At 41.7% G+C, this 27,209-nt stretch overlaps 1 protein-coding gene and 1 long non-coding RNA gene across 9 annotated transcripts in view; both read right to left on the bottom strand.

Annotated features, from left to right (window-relative positions):
* Window positions 1-2,531: 2,531 nt before the first annotated feature.
* Window positions 2,532-4,565, bottom strand: LOC141757315 (uncharacterized). Its single transcript, XR_012591620.1, has 2 exons — window positions 4,494-4,565; window positions 2,532-4,361 (listed from the first exon to the last, which is right to left on the bottom strand). It is a non-coding gene; the product is annotated as an uncharacterized LOC141757315 (long non-coding RNA).
* A 616-nt stretch (window positions 4,566-5,181) lies between these two features.
* The window catches only part of LOC141757314 (netrin receptor UNC5D-like), a 211,930-nt gene continuing 189,902 nt past the window's right edge, over window positions 5,182-27,209 (bottom strand). For 5 of the 8 annotated variants that reach the window (XM_074617728.1, XM_074617727.1, XM_074617729.1 and 2 more), the window contains 6 exons: window positions 21,842-22,013; window positions 17,277-17,507; window positions 12,943-13,092; window positions 11,461-11,625; window positions 11,017-11,195; window positions 5,182-9,277 (listed from right to left, as the gene is read on the bottom strand). In XM_074617728.1, the coding sequence (XP_074473829.1) occupies window positions 9,079-9,277; window positions 11,017-11,195; window positions 11,461-11,625; window positions 12,943-13,092; window positions 17,277-17,507; window positions 21,842-22,013 (1,096 nt within the window). In that variant the 3' untranslated portion in view covers window positions 5,182-9,078. Of the gene's footprint in view, window positions 9,278-9,524; window positions 10,192-11,016; window positions 11,196-11,460; window positions 11,626-12,942; window positions 13,093-17,276; window positions 17,508-21,841; window positions 22,014-27,209 lie in introns of those variants that run through there. The other 3 variants (XR_012591619.1, XM_074617730.1, XM_074617731.1) reach the window with 3 other exon arrangements.

Here is a 27,209-nt window from a genome sequence, read left to right on the forward strand (position 1 = left end):
TCACACTTACAGTCAGTAGTGTGCAAACACATTTAATGCCTTAATCAATGAGTCATAGTCGGCTACATAACCAACCTTCTGTTTCAGAGCAATCGGCACAGAGAAGTATTTTGTTCTTGCACCGAGATGGGAGATGAAAATGAAGATAAAGTTGCCATGGTAACGGGGAAGAAACTGCATAAAGAAGACAGAGAAAGGAAACGAACGAGAGTAAAGAGTTGGTGAGAGGAAAACAAGTTTTGTAGGTTAGTTCTCATGAGCTTCACATGACTTGCATTTAGCCCTTCTCTCGCCCCCCCCCTCCAATCCTTTCTCCCTCTGTACTGAGCGCCCCCCCTCCCTCCCTCCTTTCCTCCACCACTTCCCACCCCCCCACCCCTCCTCTCCGCGCAGCACATAGACTTCCTGTGTGTCCTGGCCTGAATGGTATGTGCATGGAGTGGGTGTCTGGGAGGCCTTTCATCCGGCATGGAAAGAAAAGAGAAGTCAAGAGAGAGAGAGAGAGAGAGGGTGAAAAAAAAAGAGAGTGAGAGAAGAGAGTCATCTTTAATCCGTTTGAGTCAGAGCAGTTGTCCAGAGGCGAGCGGGGTGGGGTGGGGCGTGTTAGACGGGGGGTGAGAGGGCTCTGGTTGTGCCAGGGATGTGTGTGTGTGTGTGTGTGTGTGTGTGTGTCGTCTGGAGGGGAAGGAGAGAGGCCTGCTGGGAAAGCCTGCAGCCTGCCTGGGACAGATGACATCCGGCTGGTGTGCACGGCTGAGTGGCGATACTAAACTAGAGCAGGTAGAACAGATCAAAAATTAACTAAAGTCTTCAAAAGGTTAATGTAATGCAAACCGCACAGAGCGACAGAATGATTGTGTTGCACGCTGTAATAGAAATGGAATGGCAGTCTTGCAGCCTCGTGGCTGAGCGCTGAGCTGCATTGGCGTTGTCAGACAGGGTGTAGCAGGCTGCTGAGTGCCAGGCCTGACTAGACCCTACCCACACTGTGGAAGGGGCACACATGCACGCCTGTCTGTGTGACTGCCTCATGTCATGGAAACAACCTACAGCCCTGTGTGTGTGTGAGTGTGTGTGTGTGTGTGTGTGCACATGCGCACACACCGAATGGAGTGAAGGCATGCCTAGACAAGATAACCCTTCATAAGAAGAAAGCACACAGTGCCATCTGCTGTTGGGGTTTAATTGTTACTGTCAGCTGAGTTACACGAAAGGCTGCTATCTTCATGTTTTGCATTGAATATAGATCAGTTATTTATAGATTATTTAGCAACAGTTAATTTTACAGAACATGAAGTGTTGCTACATCAAATATGCATCCATACACCATGCATCCTTGAGGTTCATTACAAATTGTGAAGCTCTGACTCACCACTGTGAGTTGTACTCTCAGGAGGGATGGCCTGCACTGGCAACCCGTAGGCTCTCCCATTGGTACATCTTTATATATATTATATAAGGTGATTCTGGGTCTGCTCCCACACTACTTAAGTGTTTTTATTACACAAAAATTGTGAACAGTATTCACTGCGTTCACAGGACCTTTTTGTGCTCTCTGTCCCAAAACCTCGGGACAAAAATTGGGGCAAGGGCTTTTGCATATTCTGCACCCTCAGCCTGGAATTTGCTCCAAAATGACCTAAAAATCAAGGAGCTGGTATCATTAAACATTTTTTAAATCTAAAATGAAGGCTTTAGAAGCAGACTCTATGGCATGCCAATGTTTTTAGCTTCCCTTGTTGTACAAAAGTTCCTTTTCGTCCCCCCATTTGTCTTTAGATAGTTCTCTTTTAATGCAAATTTTAGTGCTTTTAGTGTTTGTGAACTGTATTTTGTCTATGTCTGTGTTTCTGTCTGCAACTTAATCTCAAAGGGATAAACCTGGTTAAATACAGGTTAAATACAGGTTAAATACAGGTTAAATACAGGTTAAATACAGGTTAAATACAGGTTAAATAAAATAAATAAAATAAATAAAATAAATAAAATAAATAAAATAAATAAAATAAATAAATAAAATAAATACAGGTCCGCAAATTTCTTGGTACTTAGGTGATAATTAGCAAGTAACCTATTTGAAATTTCTTTGTAATTACTGCCATATTACCCCAATATTTACCTCAAACTTTATCAAAAATGACTTTATTATAAACATTATTTAATCATTATTTGCTAAAATAGCTATAATTATATGCTAAAAGGAACCTAAGATGTATAAACCACAGATAAACAGTGAATTGTATGCTTTCACTGCATATTTATTTCAACACAATACAGTATATACAGTTTTGAAATTGAAAATCTTTGAAAAAGAGAAGAAAAGAAAGAAAAAAAAGAGAAAGATGATCAGCAGTAATGTCACCTTCTGAACTTAAACATTCATATAGCATGTAAATCAAACCTTGAGTACAGAAAATGTATTCAGATGTTTTAAATCAAACATAGAGCTATAAATGCATTGCACCGTATACATATAGAATAAAATAATAATAATTACTTCCAGCAGTTTTCATTTGATAAATAGAGTGAAATGAGAGTAAGATTTGAAAAGGCAGTAGATTTTCGTCCTGGAAAGAAAAGCAGAGAAATAGAAACGACGACCAAAACAATAAAAGTTTTGAATTAAACTTTCACCACGTTTGATGAATGGATATACTTTTTTTACTCAAGTTAGCATTGTTTTCTATTTTCTCCAAAGCAATGCAGATCTTAAGATAGTCGGCTGTGAGAAAAACACATTACATCACACATCTGAATAAGCTGAAATAGTAGCACTACTGTAGGCTGGATTTTTCCAAGGACACGTAATACAGCTTTTTAAAAGTTACAACTTTCCTTCACGCACTCGCACTCGCACGCTCTCTGAGTCATCGAGTTTATGTAAAGGACACCGATGGACACGCTGAGCATCCTCAGGTGACAGATGGTCAAATCGTTTTTAGTCAGCTCATCGTCGCTGTAAGTTCCTGGCATCGGAGATAACAGGTTTAAATGCATTCTCAGGAAACACCTCTACAGTGTGTACAAGGTGGGCACTGTGCACGGCAATGAACAATACAGATTGCATATAACATACTAGTTTCTTTGATATGGTGTATAATAAAAAAACATTCTGGTCAGACTCTCTGATGAAACCCACATGGAGAGGCACAATTAGTTAGAAAACTGTTTTTTTTGTGGTACACGACACATCGATCTATAAAGCTTATCTGTTTTCGTTTTAATTTTGCATGTCTGTGTGTGTGTGTGAGAGAAAAAAGGGGCTAGACGCAGCAAAGTAGATGAAAAATTCTACTAAATAATGTGATGTTGAATAAGTAAGAAAAAGCAAGAGTTCAGGGCAGGTGTGTGAGATTTTGAGTGGGCACACTGGGAACAAAAAAAAGTTTCTGGAGTGAGATTTGGCAGCCTTGAGCCAAAAAAAAAAAGTCAATTCCAGTGAAGTTTCAAGGCCTTCTGCCAAAAAAAGATTTCCAACAAAATCCAAAGTCATCTTCACTCCAGCGGTGTCCATAAAATCTTTACGAGGTGGCATAAATCACAACGATGTCACCGTTCGTTATAGATCTGCATAGCGAGGTGTGGTTCCTTCCCCGACTGGAAATCACTGGAAATTAGGGAGTGAGTGAAGTTAAACTTTCTATACTGTGATGTGTAGAGATGGGCGCTGTTCATCTCCTGGAGTGATGTGGTGCCATATAATGCCTTCGCTGTGTCCCTTCTCTACAGGACAACATTTCCATCAAGTCTCACGGTCATGCAACTAGTAACGTTGTTGCTCAGTAGACCATCAGCTGGAACAGGGCGCTTGTCAAGACAAATTTCCTTTTTTTCCCCAGCGTTCTGTCAACTGGAATCATTTTGCACTTTTCCTAGTTGTTGGGGGAGTTTTGATATTTTCCTGAAATGTACAGGATAGAGGAACTGAGCACCTGCCCAACTGCTGCCTTAACATTTTGCGCCCCCTCTTGTCCTTCCTTCGCTTTTTTGTTACTCCAGTACCTGTCCTAAAAGGTCTCTCTACACAGCTGGAATGGAGAGTTGCAACGTATTCTCATACAACGGTTCGTAAGATATCTTACAAAAAAGTGATTCCTCCTTTTTCGTTTATTTTCCTACGAATTTCCAGCAACATGTGTCAATTCTGCTTGTTACATGCATACAGTCTTTTCAAAATAAACTTCCGTCTTCACAGGAAACAACGTCCTTAGGTTTAGGCAACAAAACTACTAAGTTAGTTTTAGGAAAAGATCGACTTGGTTAGGTTTAAGAAAAGATCAACTTGGTTAGGTTTAGGCAACAAAAGTACTTAGTTAGGTTTAGGAAAAGATCGACTTGGTTAGGTTTAGTCAACAAAACTACTTGGTTAAGTTTAGGAAAAGATTGATTTAGTAAGGTTTAGGCAATAACACTACTTAGTTAGGTTTAGGAAAAGATCGACTTGGTTAGGTTTAGAAAAAGATCGACTTGGTTAGGTTTAGGAAAATATCAACTTGGTTAGGTTTAAGGAAAAGATCGACTTAGGTTTAGGCAACAAAACTACTTAGTCAGGTTTAGGAAAAGATCGTGGTTTGGCTTAAAATAACTGCGGAAGTGGCGTTACTTAAGTAAGTAAGTTACGTGATGAATAAATCAATGTTGACTTCTGGTTTCACACGGGACATGAACGACGGTCTCCTGGGCGAAAGTATTTTTTGACCCGGCCTTCCAGCCTGACCTTCTCCCTATGCAACGTTCACCGCTCTTTATACTCCCTGGTTCACAACTACGTGGATAACATACAAACTGATTTCATGGGATATACATGAATTATAGTGCATTACTTTACGTAGGTATAGTGACGAACTGTGTGTGAGACCAGCCTGAGAGTGTCGTATCCCATTTCTTTAGAACCAAGGAGATCTGACTGATCCCATCTCAAGCTCAGACACATCTGTAAATACAATGGAAAAAAGTTTGGATGAAAATCTGAGTTCAGCATAAATGATTTATCACACAAGGCCTTGTGGGGGGACACGGGACATTTTCTGTGCCTCAGCAGAAAGGTCAACTCATGACTCAGAAGGGATCAGCTCTTACAGTGATGATTCATCATATTGTGGGTAATCGCTCAGGTCTTTCAACTCGGATCATTCTTTCCTCTTTTGAGAGCTTGAGATACAGTAATAATATTTTTTCCCCCCCAAGAGAAGCGACGTTTGGCGCCATTAGCCGACACTACAGCCCTGCAGGAGGTCCCGTGTACCCGACTCTGAATAGGTAAGATTGCTCTTCCAGGTGGCACAGCGGGGAAACATTCATCCACAGTTGTCAGCGTGATAGAAGTTAGCAGAAAATCCATGTGTTCCTGGAAAGGAGCCGTTCCCAGAAGGAAGAAGCAAGTATTAGAATAATCCGCTTGCTGTAAAAAAAGTCAATGTAGTCCTAAGTACGGGAGTAACAAATACACATGCTGGTATCCTTTATAGAGTAGTGATGGAAACAAGCTGGTCCCAATCTCTGCACTGCAGTACAAATCACTCAAAATGTGGAATTTCCCATGAATCTGGAGGCTCACTAACATTACACTGGGTCCACATTACTTTGGTTTCTCCTTGAAAACTCTGAAAAGACAATTATCCTACTTCTGAAACACCCCACAGTCCATCTGATGAGACGAGGACTAACCGATCGGAATAATTTCAGTGCTTATAGGGAGTAGTTAAAAACACATTTTCAGTCAATCAAAAGCTGCTTTAAGCAGTTGATTGTAAGTTTCTCCTGTATAGCCTTGTAACCTTGTAGCTGAGGAGGCCAAGCACTCCTTCAGCTAGGCTAATAATAGGTACCATTAGATAGGTTACATCAGATGACCTTAAGGCTCGCCTTCAGTCTGGATGGTGACAACAGTCATTTTTCTCAGTGTTTGACTGAAACAAAATTGATTTCTTTGCATATGAAAAGGTACGACTGTTACCTACATGGGTTATGATTAGGTGATTCATCTATTAGCCTATCAACAGATATTTAAGGTAAAATGCCCCCCAAAAAAATCAAATCAGGACATTGGAATGGGTCAAATTGAGCTTTGGGAAACTGTGATGGACATTTTCAACCCGGTCTCACGGGAAGGCGTATAAATATCACGACATTCCGCTTGTCATGAGTACGCATTTTAGCCTTTTCGCGTGTTATTTGTACTTCTCGCAAACATCCATAGATTATAGATAGTTTAGGCAGGAAAACCACTTAGTTAGCTTTTGGAAAAACGTCATGGTTGGGCTTAAAATAAGTACGTAAACTAAGTAAGACACGTATGGAAACACGTCACAAATGTTAATAAAAAAACACGTGACAATCGAGAACGTCACAAAACAAAACACCGGTCAACAACGGTCTCGAATACAACAGTCTCCTGGCCCAGCCACCTCCCAACCCGCCCACCATAAGTGGTCTTTCTCGTTTTTTATACTACGTCACTAGCTCTCACCGTAGCATTTATACGTGTGTTTACATTGCAGTCAGTACAGGATACATGGTATACAAATGACACGCACAAATCAAGAAAAGGCGTACTCTTTGCACGCTAAACACACTATTTTCTGGACCAAACTGATATTATCGATAATGAAAATAATCATTTGTTGCACCCCTCGGTTTCTTCAGCCACTTCATAATGTACTTTTAATCACAAAACATAGAGAAGAGACTTCACGGCACTGTTGCATGTATTTTACATGCTTAGTTAAAGGGGACATACCATGAAAAACTCACTTTTTCAGTGCTTGTGCTCATATATTTATGTATCTGGAGTGCCTACCAACACACAAACTGTGAAATAAGACAACCCAGTCAGTTATTTGTCGGCTGCATAGATCAGAAAACATGTAATTCAACAAACCGTTCAGATTTGGCTCCCCTTCCTATGTCACATGCAGAGGTGCACCATGTTTTTCTTGCAAGCCAATCAGAGCAGCGGCTTTTTCAGGAGGGGCTCTTAAAGAGACAGGCGCTAAAACGGAGCGTTTCAGACAGAGGGTGAACTCAGGTATATTCAGACAGACAGTATGAGAAAAATGTTTTTTTTTAACATTAAAGCATGTAAACATGTTCTAGTAGAAACCCCAAACACAAGTATAAACCTGAAAATGAGCATGATATGTCCCCTTTAAGGTTTAGATCCTGCTGTAAGTGTTCTAAGTCAGTTTCTTTCTAAATGTATTCCAAGCTTTGGCCTTTTTTCACACTGCGACCTTTCCAGCTGATAGCGGAGAATCTCCTTATCGAGGTTTGTCTGTACATGTGGTGTTCTTTGATCCATGCAGATGGCTTGCTGATAGAGACTACACGTTTGCGTCATTTCCAGTTTGATTATTTGGCAGTCACGGCTCAATGAAAACAGATTTTCAGGAGGACCTCAGACTATCGAATGACACACATATCTCAGAATATTTCCACGAATACACGAATTAATAGGAATTTTCTTTTCCACTGTAGAGCCATCATGAGCACGCTTAGACCTGCATCCTTCTTTGGCAGCTTGAATATGAAACCGGGAGTCTTAATAAATTAAAGGAACTGTTTGACATTTTGGGGAATTAGCTTTTGTGTCAAAATTTAGAGGAGAAGATTGTTACCATTGTCATTTGAGAGTGGTATCAATCTTCTCATCTAACTCTAGGTAAAAAAAGCGAATAGCTTATTTCCCAAAAAGGCAGCTTTTGAAGTACTTCTAAGGAGGAATGACAGCAGGATCTGCCATCCAAACTTAAGGAGTGCTTACATCGTTCTTTTACGTCTTTCAAAAAATTGGATTTTGTATTTAAATGTTTCATCTCTTTGCTGAAGACAGATTTACTGCAGCTGATTTCTCCACCGTACATTATGTTGGGGCCTTTCAAGGATTGAATTCATGAAGTAGATGAAAAGAGAGAGCCAACACAGAGTTCAACACAAAGTCACTTTATCATGTTTAGGGGGCAGGTGGAGCGACTCCGGCTGGGAAAGAGATGGACAGAGGAGCGATGAGTGAGTGTCGCCTCCAAATAATGAAATCCAGGTATGATCCAAAAAAAGAAAAAAAGAAAAGGCAGCTCAAATCAAGCCACACATCAAATTCAAAAAAGTCCCAGAGGGCCTTGAAAGTACACACCACTTAACCAGCGCCGACAGTTTGCAGTGTATGTAGTGTTCCCACTGTCTGTCTGGTATGAAGTCACTTATCACACACATCAATTTTCCTACAAAAAGAACCAGAAGATGATGATTAGACATGAGGTGCACCTCGTTGCATTGTACATTGGGATAACTTATCCTCTTCTGCGGGCTTTGTTTTGTGTTCTGCAAGTGGGGTTGAAAACGTTCTACATGTGGGTGTTTCTTAAAATGATTGTTATCCATGTGATCGACGCCAATTTAGCACCGTTTATACAGTCTTACACATCCGTACTTTCTCTTTTAAATGCTAATCGGTGTCAGTCTCTCTGACCTAAAGTTCTGACACAAATAAATATTTCTTACTTCCTGTTTTTCTCCTCTAACTCCACCACCAACATTAGAGACACGCTGTAGAACAGAAAAAAAAGAAGCATTAGGGGATCTGGAGAATGAATGACAACAAAATGACATTACACTAAACATTTCTGACAGCCCAGAGGACTGTTTGAGGGCAAGTGCCAGCACATCCGATCCGGGGAAGGTCACAACACCAGCCTGATTGGCAGTCGGTCCAAAACACACTCCATCCTAAACATGGAGAGTCCTCCTCACGCGGATATCCATAAACCTTTGAATACAGGTTATCAAACCTGTCAGGTTGACATTTCTCAATCATAGGTGGGTGTGGGACGCTTATATTCCTTTAAATGTTTTGTCGGTGCCTCTCAATGACACTCTCTCGGTTGTTCCTTGTTGTTTCCGTCTGTCTGTATGTGCTATTTGGTTTAGCAGAGGTGTTCCTTTAGTAACAGTCCAAAACTGAGTTTCCCTGCTGTCCTCTTTGCGTCCCCTCCTCCTCCTCTTCACCATAGGTTAGCTGGTACACCTGATCAATCATCAGTGTTCATGCAGTAAAGGTTCATCATTGTTTTGATCTGCCGTCTACCCAAGTTTAGTGAATTCTGAGTCCCGTTCTTCTCTGCTGCAGCCAAGAGTGGCGGTCCTTGGGGACTGGACCTTGCCGATTTCCTCAAGGGCACTGGCCAGAGAGTCCAGGTCCCCCGAGTCCTGGTGCTGGGCTTCCCACAGACTCAGAATCACTGACGATGGGCTCTCCTGACATGCAAAGTAGCACAGGTTCCTACAGGCCAAGGGGGGAAACGGAATATTATATTAGAGTAGATCACGAGGCAAGGAGTAATTGCTGGGAACAAATGAGTGCCAGTTAATAGTGGTTCAGCAGTGAAGTGATTGCCTTGCACTAATTATGATAAGGAAGGACAATGCAAAGACATCTAAAGGGCTACTGCAGTGATTTAAACTTCCATATACTTGGGGGACTCATGAGGGACAGATTACAAAAAAGAGGAATGAGCACTGATGTTGTAATGTAACGAACAATTGACTTTCACTTCTTGGCAATACTATACGTTCTTTGTTTTAAGTCTCAAGCCCAAGCAGAGATAACCCTCATGACATCACTATGAACTGAACTTCATGTGTAATATTGGGGGAGTGCCCTTTAAAGTTCAGTGTAGACTCGTTTTGAGTATGTGGGTTGTTGCCTTTCTTATATACATAAAAGAAGATATTTTACCTTTTTTGAAATATAGTAATTCTCAAATTCCTAGCTTACTTGTTGTCATAGTAAAAGATAACTAATATTTAATAAAAATGTTTTACTTTGTGGCTGACGATACAGAAATCTGACCGTTAGTCAGTCAGTAAAAGTCAGTGAAGATCAAGTAAACTGGTTTGTCTTAAGGTCAACAACAGTAAGAGTACAGTAACATTCAGTTACAGTCTGTAGTGTGAACATATACATTGATTTTGTCCCCGTGCTGCTGCTGCTGCTGTTATAACGCCTCTCCAACAGAGTGCACTGTTTCATTACAATGAGCAATGGGATTTCCTTTGTTGCCTTCTACCCTCTTTTTCCTCTCTATCCTCCTCGGCGTGATGATGTTCCCCCACATTCGGAGCAAATAATGACAGAAATCTGCTTAACTAGGTAGAGACATTCCCATTACATGCTTCTTGGTGTGTTCGACTGGGCTGAAAAGAAAAAAAATGTTGAAATCCTTTCCCGTTCCTCGGTCACAGATGTTTGTTTTCAGACTAAGTGGAATTCCTTAATCACATAGTTTCAGTCACAGTTTCTTAGTTAACTTTTCCCTCTCATGTTTCTCCAACTGGCAAGAAAGAGAAGATAGTACTTTTTTCTTCTTCTCCCGCAAGTGCTCCGTGGAGCTGACTGCACAGATCTAATCTTCATCTTGATTATTGACTTCTCTTCTGAAGCACAAATCGAGATCAACCCTTTCCAAACAACTAAAATCCTCCTACAGCCTACGCAAATACTGACCTGGCACAACCTCCAGAAAAGTTTAGCGGGAGCGCATGCAGAGATGCTGCTAATGAAGAGTGCTAACATGAACACATTTTCTTGCCAGAGGCTGGCCTGTCAGCGCTCTCAGACCTTCCTTCTTATTTCTGCAAAACACGGCATCTTCTCTCCGGTTATTCTGACTGAGCTAAAGTTGGCCCTTACATCTCCCCGCTCTCTCGCTCTCTCTCTCTCTCTCTCTCTGCATGTGCATGTGTTTCTAGATCTATAATGAAATCAGCAGTGTGGCGTGTTACTGAAGGCTGCTTGGTGATGGCAGATTAAGGCTGACACGGTGCCTAAATTCCAGATTAAAAATAGTATTCAAAGTGGGAATCGACGTTTACACAGAGGAGAGGCCAGGACACGGAGCATTTCTGCTTTCTATTCATCATTCTGTAATTACACCTGAACAAAACTCATTCGTACATCGGAGCTTGTGCGACTCATCGAGAGGTAAACGACAAACAATATAGAATGAAAACCTTTGATACCTGTCTATATGGAGCTTCTGAGCCAAGAGCTGCCAGTCCTTCCCCTTGGCGTTAGCGGTGTCGAAGGTGGCGCTGATCCGCTGACGGATGGACAGGGGGATTTTAAAGGCCCTTGACCCTGTCTGGGAGGTGATGGTACAGTCTGACTGAGTGAAAAAGGGAACCACTCCCTTTTCGCTCTAGCAGCAAGAAGAAGAAAAGAAAGAAAGAGGTGTCAGGGCGATTTTGACGCCGCAGCTGAAATTCTCAATATGAAGGCAAGGACAAGGACTTATCAAGACAATTTGCAATCTATACATGAAAAGCTCCCTGAGAGGCTCATTAAGCAAGCCCTTAAATCAAATCAAGAGTTATTCAGTGTAATAAAAGAGCCTATTAGCAAGCCGCTTGACTGCCCACTCAGCGAGGACACGCTGTCTTGTTTCCACGTGCGCCGCTACTCACCTCCACCACGGACGTGTAGACCTGGAGGATCTGCTCCTCGCCTTTGACCTGGCGGATGCCGATCTTGCAGGAGAGCTGGGACGAGGAGTGGCTGTATCGCTCCAGGGAGAAGGCACACTGCAGGGGACGCTGGTTACTGGCCCACACCTGAGAAAAGGAGAACTCCTGCAGGGCGAGGACACCGGTGGACAGCGGGGCGGGGAGGACGATGAAAGGATTAGACTACATCAAACCAAAGAGATTATTTGAGTCCTGCTTTTTCACCCATTTACAGTATGAGTGGCATCTTTAGTTACCTAATCAAGCAGTTTACAAATCAGACAGAACACTAGAAGGCATTTAGAGCCCAAAGGGACGAAAATATATCTGCTAACATCTGAAAGAGCTGCAGTCATTAGTGCAAAAATGTAATAAATTATACATTATGTTACAGACTGTTGCCTGGGAGAAATAAATTACTTTATATTACTTTTGCATTATAACCAACAGTGTGGCTAGTATTACATGCAAGCATTATGTCAATAAATACGCCAGACCTAAGCCCACATCATTAGCAGAAATGACATAAAATAATCCTCTGAAGATTTCTTTTAGTAGTCGTAGACTTAGACTTTCCATTGCCATATTTACCACTTTCTTTTCCTGTTATGTTTTCTTTTCTGATAATATGCTTGTAAATGCTAATCTGTTAGATCTGGAACTGTAACGCGATTATGGAATTAGGACAGAGATGCCTTCATTTACCCAGCTTGTGCTGCATTTCCCCCAACAGTGGTGGCTGAAAAACTTAAAAAGTAACAGAGCTTTTGCAGTAAATGGAATCTAAAAGGCCAATTTTCACTTCCATTACTAACTACTGAGTGACCCAGACAGTGGCGCAGTGAGAACAGGTCAAAAACAGTGTTTTACGGATGAATCATCCTCTCTTCAGATCCATCAGACGGGAGGATGGCTACTTGTAAAAGCCTCCTTTAGTCAAAAGTGCTGTCTGAATGAAAGCCTACAGTCATCTTCCCTGTAGGACCCTCACATAGCGGCTCTTCCCTCTCCAGGAAGACCTTGTTGGCATTCTGGACGCACTACGGTGGGCTAATTCTGCTAATAGGATGTCACTGGTGGGATAAACATCACAGGGCAGAGCAGAACATGCAGCATGTAGACCCCTAGGAAGATAACTGGGAGTGTGTGCGCCTGCCTGGCAGTCATAATTAATTTCATAAGGGTGTGTGTGTGTGTGTGTGTGGGTGAGATAGTCGGCCTCAGTGATCTCCTGCTGTGCCCTTGCTGCTGTCCTTCTGCTTTGATGTGACCAAGTAAGAAACAGCGAAAGTGGTCGAGGAGAGAGTTATAATGGGGGAACAGAGGAAGCTGAGGAAGATGAAGGTGCACATTTTCTCTGTGAGTGGAGCTCGGTTTACATTAGAAGCGAGATACAGTGAAACATGCTTAAATCCCTTAAACTCACAGTTATAAACTGCTTACCTGGCAGGTGGTGAAAGGCTTGATGCTCCAGAGTAACTGTGGGACGTCCTGGATGGACACCTGGAGGCTGAAAGTGTTCCCCCGGAACAGCATCATTTTGGGCTCCTCCAGCAGCCGCCCGCCCCTGCTGCGCTCGCCCGCTGCCACCTCCTGATAACAAAAAGTTGGGTTGTTTTGTTCAGTGGGGCAGGGCGGGGGTTAGGGAAGTGGAGAAAAAAGGTTTTCTATGGTTGATAGACTCAGTGCACCAAGCCAGGACTCAGGTACAGCTCACAGCTTTTCATGTACAACACTCTGTTGAGATTTATAATAAACCTAGATCCTCACACAGGAAACACACACAGACACATCTGAGACTCGTTGCAATGGTTAATCTATTAGTTGATTAATCAAATTAATCATCAACTACTTTGCCAGCAAATCAATCATTTTAAGCGAGGGGAATTGTTGTGCAGGAGATGCAGCACAATGTAGAAAAGTGAAAATATATAGAGACCAAAGATAAACAAGAAAGATCATCAGTGAGGTGCAAAAATCAAATGTGCACAATTAAAAAAAACAGGTTGTCAACAGGTTAATGGAGAGTGTCATAAATATAACTGGTTACCAGTCAAAATGCAGAGTTTTGGGTTTTGGAGTGCTGGTCGAACAAAACAAGCACTTTGGAGATTTCACCTTGAGGTTTAGGAAACTGTGAACGCCATTCGTCACTATTTTCTGACATTTTATAGACCACATTATGAATTGATTTATTTAGAAAAGAAACAGCAGAGTCATTGTTAAGAGAAATAATCATTAGTTACAGCCCTAATTTTGCAAATTCAGTGTCTATATACTGTGTTGTAGCACTCCAGACCAGTCTCAAGACCACTTTTTGAAGGTCTCATCTCAGAATCAACCGCATTTTTACTCAGTCTTGTCTCGGTCTCAGACAAAGAGGATTTTATTTCAAGACCGGTCAAGACCACCAATGCGGCGTTATCACTAAATTGCGGTGAATACATTTTCATTTGTTTTCTGTGGTTGTTTTTATGGGAATGTGGACTCGCACTGGTCTGGTCTTGGTTTTGTCTTGGTCTCGGTACACTCTGGTCTTGGTCCTGACTTGGTCTCGGTTTAGGGAGTCTTGACTACAACACAGCTTGTCTAGGAACCAAAACTTCCTTTTCTGAAAACCTGTTTCAGAAATGTAACCGTATCATTACATCCAGATGCAAAAAATGCGAAAGAAATGTAACACAAACACAAATGTATGGCCTAAAAACGACAATGCATTACCCACTAGAAGCTTTAGTAATTGTTTCTGTTGGGTTTTAAGTTCCATTTGTCTTGCTTTTACACCCTGGAAGCTTCAACTTTTATACGTCGGTGATCTTTGTACATTTACATACTCAACACTTATACTTCAGATCTGATTCTGTACACATCTACACGCAACTCACCTACACGGATCCCTGCCGTTAACCTGTTTATATTTCTATGATCCACACTGTTAACCTGATTTTGGCATTGTAAGTATTGTATATATTTTGAATTTGCACCTTATTGTAGTCTCAAACTTTTATATGTGCACTCTTCCCACTTTGTATTGCAGCAGAGCAATTTCCCTCGGGATAAATTCTTCATTCTTCATCTTATCTTATCTTATTTGGAGAGGCCATGATGTAAAATATATAAACTCTAAATGAAAAATAAAAGCAGAGTGGCATTTTTAAGCTTCAAAATGCTTCCAGAGTGATCGGCCCCTGAGAGTTAAGCTCAACAGCGGCCCCCCCAAGAGCCGCCGCCACTTTATCTGAGTGGCAACAAAAATCAGATAAAGAAAGCAGCCTGGATTGTTAGTCAAACATATTGGTTTTACACAAAGACGAGACATAAACAGAGAAAAAATCAAGTCTTTTGTCAATATTATACTTTTTTGCCTTCCTGCTTTGTGATATTGTAATTTTTCCGAATCTATGGAGAACAATAACATCGTTGTGCATGTGTTTTTATGTACTTGCATGTTTGTGTTTACATTTGGGATCTTGCAGGGAGGGGTTTGAGGGGGTGTGTGAGTCCGCTATGCATGGTGCGTTTCCTCTCAGACAGAGAGAGAAGAGGGAATGCAAAGCTCACTGGCTGTCTTGAACCTGATCAATTCCTGCTTCAAGCTCACGGGGGAAATTAATTGTCGTATGAAGCACAAACAAAAGCCAACAAACAAACAAAAAAAGAACAAATAACCATTTCTGACTGATGGAGAGGTGGGGGTGAACTGCCTCTTGGCGCCTACATCCTATTTCTCTTTGTTCACATGCAATTCTACTTCTTGAATGAAGCCAAAAGTGAAGTAAGGCCAGTGGCTATACGAGGGACAACTATCAGCACTACTTCAGAAACACCGTGTGTGTGTATGTTTAATTAAGATAGGAGACCAATTAGCCTTGTAAAAAAAAAAAAAAAAGAACATTTTGGCTGCTTGAACAGAAAGATGTGTGTTTGTGTTTTTGACGCTGCAAGGAGAAGGACAAACTTTCCACAAAGCGTCATTAAGGAGCACAGCGACGAACCGTCGCTGCATCGGAGAACGTGTCTCATTTAAGCGTGTTCAAATACTTGTCACATGGAATGCAATGCTGGAACACATTTAATTAACAGAGAGCAAATTAAATTACGCAAAGAAAGGGCAGAGAAGCAACCTTGGAGCATCTGTTGTCTTTGTAATTAAAAGTCCCTCTTTGTCTCCTAGTCATCAAGCATCTCCCAGTGGCAATGTTACTGAACAGGCAGATCTTCAGTGGAGCACAAAAAAACCCAGACAGCAATTCTCCCAGGCAAAGCCGGCAACCACGACGACCAAACACTTGCAATTTAAATTTCTTATATCATATATTTATATCATATCAGCATTTGCTTGGAAATATTAACATTTTTAGCCACACTAGTGGACCGAAGTATCTCAAGAACTATTAAAAGGATTGCCGTGAAATTCTGTACATACATTCATGATGCTCACATGATGTATCCTAATGACTTTGGTGATCATCTGATTTTTCCTGTAGTGCCACCATGATTTGTGATTTTGAGGGAAATATCAGGACAACTATTGGATGGATTGCCATGAAATCTGGTTCAGACATTCACGTCCTGCTCATGATGACTTGTAATAACATTGATGATCCCTTAAAGGGGCCATATCCTGCTCATTTTCAGGTTCATACTTGTATTTGGGGTTTCTACTAGAACATGTTTACATGCTTTAATATTCAAACAACACATTATTTTTCTCATACTGTCTGTCTGAATATACTTGTAGTCATGCTCTATCAGAAATGCTCCGTTTTAGTGCATTTCAACAGAATGGCAACGGAATTGCGTTGCTAGGAAACAGCTTGGGTCCACCCATGTTTACTTCCTGTCAGCTGATGTCATTCACATACACTGCAACAGGAAATAAACTGGGGCACGTTTAGAATGTTTACGTTTAAAACTGTGAAATTGTCTAAATATTGTAGATTTGTGACATCACAAATGTACAGAAATCCTGACGGCTTGTTTAAAACGCAGAGTTTAAGAATACGGGGTGTGTGTATTTTTCCGTGGATTGAACGTTTTGATACTTTCACAGTATTTATATGCACTTCAACCTGCTTTATGCTTAAAATAAAAGACATGAAAATCTAACTTTTTACAATATGAGACCTTTAACTTTTAATCCAGCGTCATCATCAGGTTTTCTGTTTTTAGTGCTAAATGGTAAACCTAGTAGAAAGTTTGACCATATTACACAAGTTTTAGCTTCCCTTCATTGGCTACCTATACATGTCAGGTCAGACTTTAAGGTGCTTCTGATGACTTAGAAAATGTTAAATGGACACACACCCCTTCCTACCTTTCCTATCATACCCCCTTCCCCTGGAATAACCTCTCTATGGACATCAGACAGTCTGATTCTGTTGAGGCCTTTAAATCCAAACTCAAAACTTATCTTTTTGCCTTGACTTTCATTATCTGGCTGGAGGGTCGATCTCAGTCTCAATGTATTATTTAAGCCTAGAAGTCCTGCCAAAGAGAATAATAGTAACTTTCTGAAAGCTAGGAGTTTGTTTGGGGAGTTTTTCCTTATCTGAAGTGAGGGTCGAAATGGGTCTCGTATGCTGTACAGATTGTAAAGCCCAAGAGGCAAATTTGGATATTGGGCTATATAAATAAAATTGACTCGATATGACCTATGCATTATGTAATTTTGACAAGACAAAACAATGAAATTCCAAGCAAACAACTTTCTCAATGCATTGAATCATTCCTGGTTCTTCATCATTTCCTTTTCTATACTCCCTCTTCCCTCGTACCTGAAATGCATGTGGCGTGTCGTCCACACAGTAGACCCTGAGGGTGAAGCCCAGGGAGTTGCTGGTGTCCGGACTACCAAACACAGCCAGCCTCAGCCGCTTGGCCGCCTCCTGGTTCAGCGGCTCCCCCACCAGCGCGTAGCGACCCGGATGCTCCAGCAGCACATGGCACCTCTGGGTCTCCAGCAGACAGTAGCAGGACGCGCTCTCCTCGTCCACGGACATCACTTCCTTTGGAGGGGAGGATCAGGAGAGATCAGATTTAGTCCGGATGCGTTAAGCACACATATTCTGAGCCATTAGTTCATTTCAGGGTAAATCGTGAGCTCAATAATGGAATCTCGCTGATGATTTTTGTTTTGTTTTGAGGATTATGAGGATTCAGCACCTATCTACACACAGTGGCGCTGAGAATACTGATTCATGATTATTAACATTTCAATTACTGCCAGGAATCTGTTTGCAGAGGTAGAAAGAGGCTTTAACTTAACCACCAAACTGCAAGCTGAACCCAATTCAGCCAGTGTTATGTGAGTAACACTAAGGGCAGAAACATGGTCCTGCAAGTACACGAATGCTAATGACAACGCCGGGCCCAGCTGGCACAAATGCGCGACCCCGGTTAACATACTCAATATGCGCTCCGATGGTGGTAACAAACGTCGGTCCACAAAAAGGCGATATATAGAGCTAATCAGAGCGTTTCCATGACCACAGTAGTAAACAAACATGGTGTCTGTGGAGGAACCTGTACTGCTGGACTTACAGCACAGAAGGAAGAGAACAATAAAACAGAGACGATGGGACGTGTGTCTGAATAAAGAGGTGAAAATGTGTCAGAAATAAATAATAAATGTTCAGCTAGAGCTCCATCAAACTGGTCAGCCGTGGCTGTGCTGAGCATAGATTGTATATAAGAAGTGGAAATAGTCACTGTGACTTCACCCATTGGTTTGTGGACTGCCGTTTTGAAGCCTTGAGGTTGGCATATTGGTATTTGTCCGTCGCCATCTCGTTTTTTTGCAACCAGAAGTGACACAAGAGGGAGGAGCAAAGTACAACTGAACACTGAATAAGACATTTTTCAAACACGGACTACTCCAAGACTGGACAATACCGTGGTAGCGATCTCTCAATCACAAGGTAGCCACGCCCCTAAATGTTTTATTTGACTCTAAACGGGACCATAATTTACTAAATGAACATCATGCTGTATTGAAGAAGACTTGAAACTAGTGATTGAGACCATAAACTCATGTTTACAATGTTTACTGAGGTAATAAATCAAGTGAGAAGTAGGCTCATTTTCTCATAGACTTCTATACAATCAGACTTCTTTTTGCAACCAGAGGAGTCGCCCCCTGCTGGCTGTTAGAAAGAATGCAAGTTTAAGGCACTTCAGCATTGGCTGCACTTCTCAGACTCGGAGGTAGCTGCCTGGTTCTGAGCAGAAGTGAAGCCAAACAGAAGCTTTCTCTTGCTGTTTCAGCGTCCTGAGCTGCAACACTTCGAGCTATGCAAGATCGAAGTGTTTGCGTTCTTGCGTGGTCCATGTTTCTGCCCTAATCGTTGCACATATGATTGACTGAGCAAGATGTATTATTCTATTTATTAACTTATTACCTACACAAAAGCATAAAAATGTCAACATGCTATGGAACAGGCCATGAGAGCAGCATTTTAAGTTCAAGACGTGACTGTTATTAAGACACTTCACCGACTATAAACTGGAAACATTCCCTCATACACTGACTCAGGATCAGGAACTGTGCAAAAGCTGAACGCGGGCCAAATGAATAACGACACATCAACTAAACAGATGGGGATACAGTAACACTGACAAAACGGATTAGCGGGGTGCAGTTGTATCCGATGGCCAATTGCTCCTCATCTTGTGCTCAATCCTCCCTAAATCACCTCTGAAACATAACTGTGACCCACAGGTCCCCTCTGCATATGGCCTGACTGAGCCATATTAAGCAATGCAGGGTAATTTAGTGGCCCACAGCTTCCTAAACCTGCCCCATTAGCGCTGCAGCAGACATGAAGGATCTCCACTACATAGCTCATCCCCGCCAGGCAGCCGGGGAGAAATGATGGAGTCAAACTCTAGCGGTACAAAAGTGCAAGCTTTAATGGGAATGGCACTGAGAGGCAGACGGAGCGAGGGAGAAGGGAAGAGAGACAGACAGAGGGGGAGAGAGACCTCCATCTCACATTATAGTACTAATTCCAGAGATTAGGTTTTGAGTAAGCATTCTTCCTGAGATAAAGGGCTCATTATTTCTCAGTGACAGAGACGGGTCACGCCGTTACATTTTCTTGGAGAACATCTCCTCTGAACCCGTCTGTCTCTTTCTTCTCAGCCCGACTCTCTCTCTCTCTCTCCTTTCCTATGGCATATAGCTACCCTCAGTGATGTGCCTTTTGATAGCTCCCTTTTGTGCAACACGTCTGCTGGCAAATCACATCTGTGTAAATGTCATGGAGAGTGAAAGGCCCAGGCTGGGGAGAGAGAGAGCCACGGGCCCCCCAAGGTCACGCAAACCCGGTGGCTCCGGGGTCACTCTGCCTCGATGAGGTCCCCGAAGCTTTTTGATGAGGTTAGTTAAACATTAAAAGAGCATCTCAGATATGTCTACTCCGCCGAGGCGGCACAAGAAAATGGATAGAGGGTGTTTGGATTGAAGTCAGCAGTCTGAACAAGTCTCTGCGAGACTGTGAAGTAGCTCTACAGGACAGGGTTGAAGGACTTCTCAGAGGTGTTATTTTACTGAAAGAGCTTGATGTGGGAAAAGAAACCTCACAGTAGCAATCACAGAAGTAGCACTGTGCTGTGTCTAGAGCAATGGAATATTTTAAAAAGCACACTTGCCAGTTTTTATTTTTTTTGTAACTGTTCTTGACCTCTTTCTTCTGTTTTTTAATGAGTAGCTGTTGCGGATGAATTACCATTGTTTCTATGTTTTAGTCATTATACTGCATGTCTCTGTCTTTTATCTCTGGCTACAACTCACTCACTGTTGCAAGGAGGTAGTGATTTGTTTGATGGTCATTTGATGTTTATTTGATTTCCAGTGTAAGTTTTGGGAAATAAAAGCAGTTTTTTGAATGCAGTATATTTTCACCTATTCTAAAAACAATGTGTTTGAATATTTCTGCATACTTTGATGTCCTTAAATAGTCTTGGAATTGCATAAATTGGGTATGACTGTAAAGCTGAGACTCTTGCAGATCCAATTAGCCCAACTGTAGTCCCCATAGTAGCCATTTCACATAGTGAGACCATTTTATGAAACTTGACCTCAATGTATAAAATGATCTGTGGTGACCTCTAGGATAATCACAGCCTCATGAAACTTTACAGCCACAAACTAAAGATCTAGAGCATTCAGAGGATGGATGGCTTTCCTAGCTAGATTGACAATAAGGGGTTTTCTGAGCAGTTTCCAGAACAGAAGTGCTCGCCATCAGATTGCCGAAAAATGCAATTCTTGCAGAAATCTCCAAAAGTTTTTTAACCAAATCACAGCATGTCTTTTTCTATGGTGTTCCTCAAGGTCTTGGTGTCTTGATGTGGTATTTTGGAGGGATAATTGATCATTTGGTGGTAAAAATTTGGTTTAAATTTAGCACCAAATCTGTGTAACAAATGGTATCAATCCCAAAAGTAAGTGAGGATGGGAATGGCCATCATATACTTCCATCATAATGTTCTTCTTAGCCTTTATGTACTTTCAAAATGTATTTTAATTAATTAATTATTTCTTATTTATGACTAGAAGCTGCATCTCAAATTAATCTTCAGGTTCCCAGCTTTCAGATGATGTACACCACTTCTATGTGACATCTACTGTTGACCTGCTATCTCCCCCTAAAGACCCCCCTAAGACAGATATGGGTCTACTGTATGGTAAAGAGGGGTGAAGTGGAAAAGGTTAAGATGAAATTAATAATGTTAAAGTAGCTGGATGTATTTGGTGGATGGTATTTTCTGCAGTTCATATGAATCCAAATTTAAATCAGTCACGGTGTTCCCAGAATAATAATCACTTTCCAGAATAATTGAGATGAATCCATATAATAAACAACAAAAGACAAACAGCAGTATGGACACACATTCTCTCCTCCTAATGTAAATCATGCTTGTTGTGTTTTGTTTTATGAGCAGCTGCAATGCAGAATTCACAGATTCATGAAAGAGTAATGCTTTGAAATACCATTATCATTAAACTGGCAGAAAAGAAATGAACGTTTCAATGACTAATAGCCTTCATTTGCATTTGGTCTGACATTTTCTTTTGGATGTATGACAGCATGAGGTAGAGCTTGAAAGGCTGAATTTTATGCAGAATGACGAATCTGAGCTGGCAACCCTGAAATCGGCTCCGTGCTTGCATGACTACACTGCAGGATGAACACTTTCATCAAAGTAAGTGGTAGCAGGTCTATCAGATGGTTTTGATATTCTGGGCGCTGGTGAAAGTTTGTGTGTTTGCACTGATGTTGCAGCAGAGAATTTGGACCTGATAGCTCCAGCTGGAGTTTTAATAGAAATTGCTCACCTCCCACTTGTTGTCCTGCATCTGTCTCTTTAGCCGGATGGTCCAATTATCGGCAGCCACCTCCGCACAATGGGCTATGGTCATGGCGATGGGACAGGACAGGTCGAGGCCTGGTGGGCCGTACGTGACTGCGGGGCTCAAGAAGATCTCCGGCCCGTCCTCGGACACAGTACTGCACACACAGAGGTTCAATAAAGACACATATTAAAACAACAATCATCACATTAACACAAACATTTATGATAAAAATTAATTTATATTTCTCTAGAAATTGTCCATATTTAATCGTGATTAATCACAAGTCAACATTTTTTATCTGTTCAAAAATGTATTTTTCAAGTATTTATTACTCTTATCAACATGGGAGTTGGCAAATATGTGCTTGAACTATGCAAATATATGTATATATTTATTATTAGAAATCAATTAACAACACAAAACAATGACAGATATTGTCCAGAAACCCTCACAGGTACTGCATTTAGCATAAAACAATATGCTCAAATCATAACATGGCAAACTGCAGCCCAACAGGCAACAACAGCTGTCAGTGTGTCAGTGTGCTGACTTGACTATGACTCGCCCCAAACTGCATGTGATTATCATAAAGTGGGCGTGTCTGTAAAGGGGAGACTCGTGGGTACCCATAAAACCCATTTTCATTCACATATCTGGAGGTCAGAGGTCAAGGGACCCCTTTGAAAATGGCCATTCCAGTTTTTCCTCGCCAAAATGTAGCGTACGTTTGGAGCGTTATTTAACCTCCTTTGCGACAAGCTAGTATGACATAGTTGATACCAATGGATTTCTTAGGTTTTGTAGTTTCATATGATGCCAGTATCTTCACTCTAGCTGTAAAATTGAGCCTGCTACAACCTATAAATCACATGTTGCATTAATGAGTAAAAATAATTAGTGGCGTTAAATTAAATTAGCATAATGCGTTGTTATCACGCTAACTTTGACAGCCCTAGAATGAATCATTTTTAAAATTTGACGGGTCCAAAATGAAAGTTTTGTTTATCTGACGTTCGGTTCCCACTTCTAACAAGACTCGAGAGCCAATAGTAAAACAACGTTGGTATCATGTTGTGTCTCTGGGTCGTCACTGATGAGTGCCTGGCAACCACCTGTTGTGAAGTGAATGCAGTGGAACGGAGGAGGGAGAATGTCACATCTAGTGGCTTAATGTTATCAATGTTATCAATAGCACCTTTAAATAGACCTAAAAAGGCTTTAAGACAGTATGAAAATGAAGACATGAACATCACAACTAATGAATCACTGCTTCAACAGGCATTCAGATAGCAGAGTGTGACCCCTGCCTATGAACAAAGTAAACTCAAATCCCTGGACACTCATAATGAATCAATCCCTGACTAGCTGACACGCAGACACACAGATAGAGGAAGATTAAAGCACCAAGACTAATGGACAGTGGGGCTAGGGAGGACAGGCTTTAGCACACAGCGTGTAAGCTTGGTGGGTCGATGGAGCTTATGAAGCCTGCTCTGGCCGGTCTGGTGACAGATTAGCTGGGCCAAGCTGCTCTTGGCCAGTGGCCCAATCTTGGCTGGAAGCCCTGAAGACTGAGAGCAATCAATGGGACCACCATCAGTCATGCAGCTGGCCCGGCTGGACACCTCACATATACAGGACACGATGTTGGTGCTGTTGTCGCTGGAGCAGCATGGATATTTCTCAACATCATTAATGCAACTGCAGCGGGGACAGATCCCCGACATGCAGGCACAGATGCATCACAAATAGGGCAGTCCTCGACCGAAGAAAGTCGACTAACACTCATATGATTTTCTAGACTAATTGATCAGTTGATTTAATCGACAGATCTGTAAAACTTAGCTTCGATACAAGGAATCACACATAAGCACCACTTCAAATCTACCAGAGATGTGCTCCTAAGATTCATGAAAAATAAATAATTCAGCATGAAAAAGGCATAAAAAAGTGACCAATCGACTAAAGAAATCTTAGTAGACTAAGACCAAAACGACACATGAACACTGCACCTGACTTCGTAAGACAACCAAGTCAATAACTGTGTCCCAATTCCATTCTAATTCCCCAATAAATCATTTTGATTAATTAGGAATTAATCAATTGACCGTCACTATTTCCTAGAGCCAAATGTGACATTTACAGATGTCTTGTTTTGTCCATCCAGCAGTCCAGAAACCAAAAGATATCCAGTGTACAGTGATTTGTAGCAAATCCTCATTTGAGAAGCCGGAACCAGGGCTGTAGTACCTTGAGTCCGGTCTCAGTCTCAAGACCCTGTTGCCTATTTTGGTCTATGGACTCGGTCTTGACTCGGACTCGATTGGACCTGGACTTGGACTTGATTAAGTTGGTCTTGACTACTGCCCTGGCTGGAACCAACAAATGTTTGGCATTTTTACTTGAAAAATTACTGAAACAATTAATCGTTCATTAAAATAGTTGCTGATTTATTTTCTTTCGACCGACTTATTGATTAATCGGCTAATTGTTTCAGCTCAAACTATTACTGTAGTTCAGTGGTTCTCAAACTTTATTTCACCACGTACCACCTCAGAATACCACCATTATGACCTGGGGGGGCCACAAGAGAAACCCAGATTGTTGCCGGGGGCCAAACTAATTCTGTCAGACCTAACCTCTATTGTACACAGTACTGCACTGTACTTTCTTATTGTCATCTAAAGTGGTTGTTTGTATAAAAACACACAGTTCAAATGATTATGCTTATTTAAATATTTGCTTTGATTAAATAAATCTTGGCAAGCTGCTTAGAGCTAGTGTTGGGAAGTTAAACAGCTCATATTTCCCTCTCTAATATCTATTTTAAATTGATGTGAAAACATCTTTTTATTTTATTTCTGATAAAAAAAATATTCAAGTTTCTCACCAAAACTATTTTTATCATGATAATGTTGTAATTTACCTTCGCCCAATAGTAATTTTTACTGAGCCGACTTTGAACATCTCATAACAATAACTCAATGGCACCTCCTTTAACGTTTGTATCTCCGGTATTTAGCCAGTCAGGACTGCGCTGCCCACCGGCTGCTAACAGCTAACGTTACTAACTCTCCTCCTGCTGATTTCAACACAGATTTGTTCACAGTGTAGCATTATCAGGGAAAATAGGGTGCGCCCCCTCAGGTTTAGTAGCGCCATGCTGTTGAGGGCTTTTTTTTCTCTTCACCGTGGCTCCGTTCCCAAACAAACTGAAACATTATACAGCGTCAATACAGTGGAGTCGATAGATATTCCCCCGCGTACCACTAGAGAGAGCACGCGTACCACCAGTGCTTCCAGTACTTGCCTGTTTTAGTACTGTTATTTTTAAAATGTTCAAATTAAGAAACGACTACTGAAGCAGGATTTTCTAGTAGCAACAATATACCTGTAAGATGAATATCTAATGTTTTTATGAATAAGATGGAGGTGGGAAGGTGAGGTGTGATGTATGAGCCTGTATACTGAGAGGGTAGCATTCCCACGCAGCAAAACGTGTTATTGAGGGTTTTTTGCCTCCTGTTATTATTTCAACAGAGTGCTGTGTGAAACTGCATCACTACGCTGTTACCAATCAACAAAATTAAAATAGGTTAAGATGCTGCTGTCTAAATATACTATCACACATCCAGACAGCAGCGGCGGCCCTGCAGCTGCACTTTGGTGCTAATCAGCCGCCGGCTCACAGGAAACCAAGGTTACCTGCTGCTCGGAATATGATAATTAGCCAGATTGGCTGTGAGCAAAGATTAAAGATAGTTATTTAGCGTCTCTGATTGTGGTTATGAGAACAAAGAGGTATCACTCCGGGATGACGGTTGAAGTGTAGATAACAAATTGGGGGTTATTAGTTAAGTCTTGGCTCATAATGTGCTGAACACACAACATGCATCTTTCAGTTTTTCACACAGCAGCATCCAGCGAGACATTCCTCACTGTTTTTTTTGCTCAAACCACAATGAATAACATTTTGACAATACCTCATTGGTGTTTGACATTCTGTCTGTCAAGCTCTCACGGAAGTATGGAGACAGAGTTTAACAAAATTGCAGCCATTAAACTAAGTTGGGGATTCTGGGTAAATAAATAAATAAAATACAGGGATTATTATTTATATTTAAGGGAAAATATCTGGGTTCCCGAGGCTTAGTAAAGTATAAGCACTAAATAAAGTCGGTCAACTCAGGACAGCACAAATAACATGACATCAAAAACAACCACCAACCAAAATGTTAAAAGGAAGCCTTGTCACACTACAGAGTAATCGGCGCCTCCCTGCAAAGTACGATCACAAAACGAGGCTGATAGTGCTCAACTCATCGACTCAAACTTGTGAGAGTCACATCCTATCAGGCATTTTTTGTTGTCACACACTATGATTCTGTCCTTGGACTACCCAACCGCCCTCCCGCTGAGCTGGAGAAGATCACACACAAAACAACCTCGTAAAGCCCGGAGGACGGACGAACGAAAAAGCTCCCGCGAACACCTGAAACCGAGCCAGAGCTGATCGATTCCTATTCTCTTGCAGAGGAAAGCTGCGTCTTATGTAGATGGCCGCGTTTGAATGGGAAGAAAAGGATCCAATTTCACCCCTGGACTCAGCGGCTGTCAGAAGATAGGCTTTGAGTGACAGCTCAGCGGTGCACGGCTCCTGCAGCTTCTTAAACGGCAGCCGGAGAAGTAAACAGCATCAGGCTTATCAGAGCAAAGCAGGAGCCTGGAGGGCAGCAGCTTGGCTCAATTGGGGAGACTTGAGGCGGGGGAGTGTATAACCAGCCCGCTAACTGAGCTCCGAGCCACAACCTATAAGTCACCTTTTGATCTCTATCTTTACCCAGATGACCCTCGGCACTTAATTCGCGGGTGGAGGTGAGGTGAGGTGACAGTTGAGTTTCATACGGCAACTAAATGTCACTTTTGATTCTCCCTGGGACGCAGAAATCGAATTCCATTGAGAAGCTCGAGCGGCTAGTCGTTGTTGTTAAGGCGCTATCTCGCTAGTGGGGTTTCACACAGACATGCTGACACATTGATACTGTCTGCTATAAATCAAGAACACGTCTAAAAGACTGACTTCTGGTTGTCAGATACCTTTTGAGGCTCTGTTGCGAAGAAGTCAAAGGTATTACAGCCTCTTTTCTTATCTATCACACCATTTCCACCTCAAGTAATAGCTTCGTGAAAATCTTGACGGCAAAGTTGCACACTCCTTCTGGCACTCATCTTAAACTTTGTAGCCAAAAAGCTAATCAACATCACCGATCATCGTGACTGCACAAAGTTAACCACTCCAAGCAGTCACGATGGAGAGAGATAGTGTCACAGTTATGTCTACTAAACACAA

Source organism: Sebastes fasciatus, chromosome 19, assembly GCF_043250625.1.
Source record: "Sebastes fasciatus isolate fSebFas1 chromosome 19, fSebFas1.pri, whole genome shotgun sequence".
NCBI classification, from domain to species: Eukaryota; Metazoa; Chordata; class Actinopteri; order Perciformes; family Sebastidae; genus Sebastes; species Sebastes fasciatus.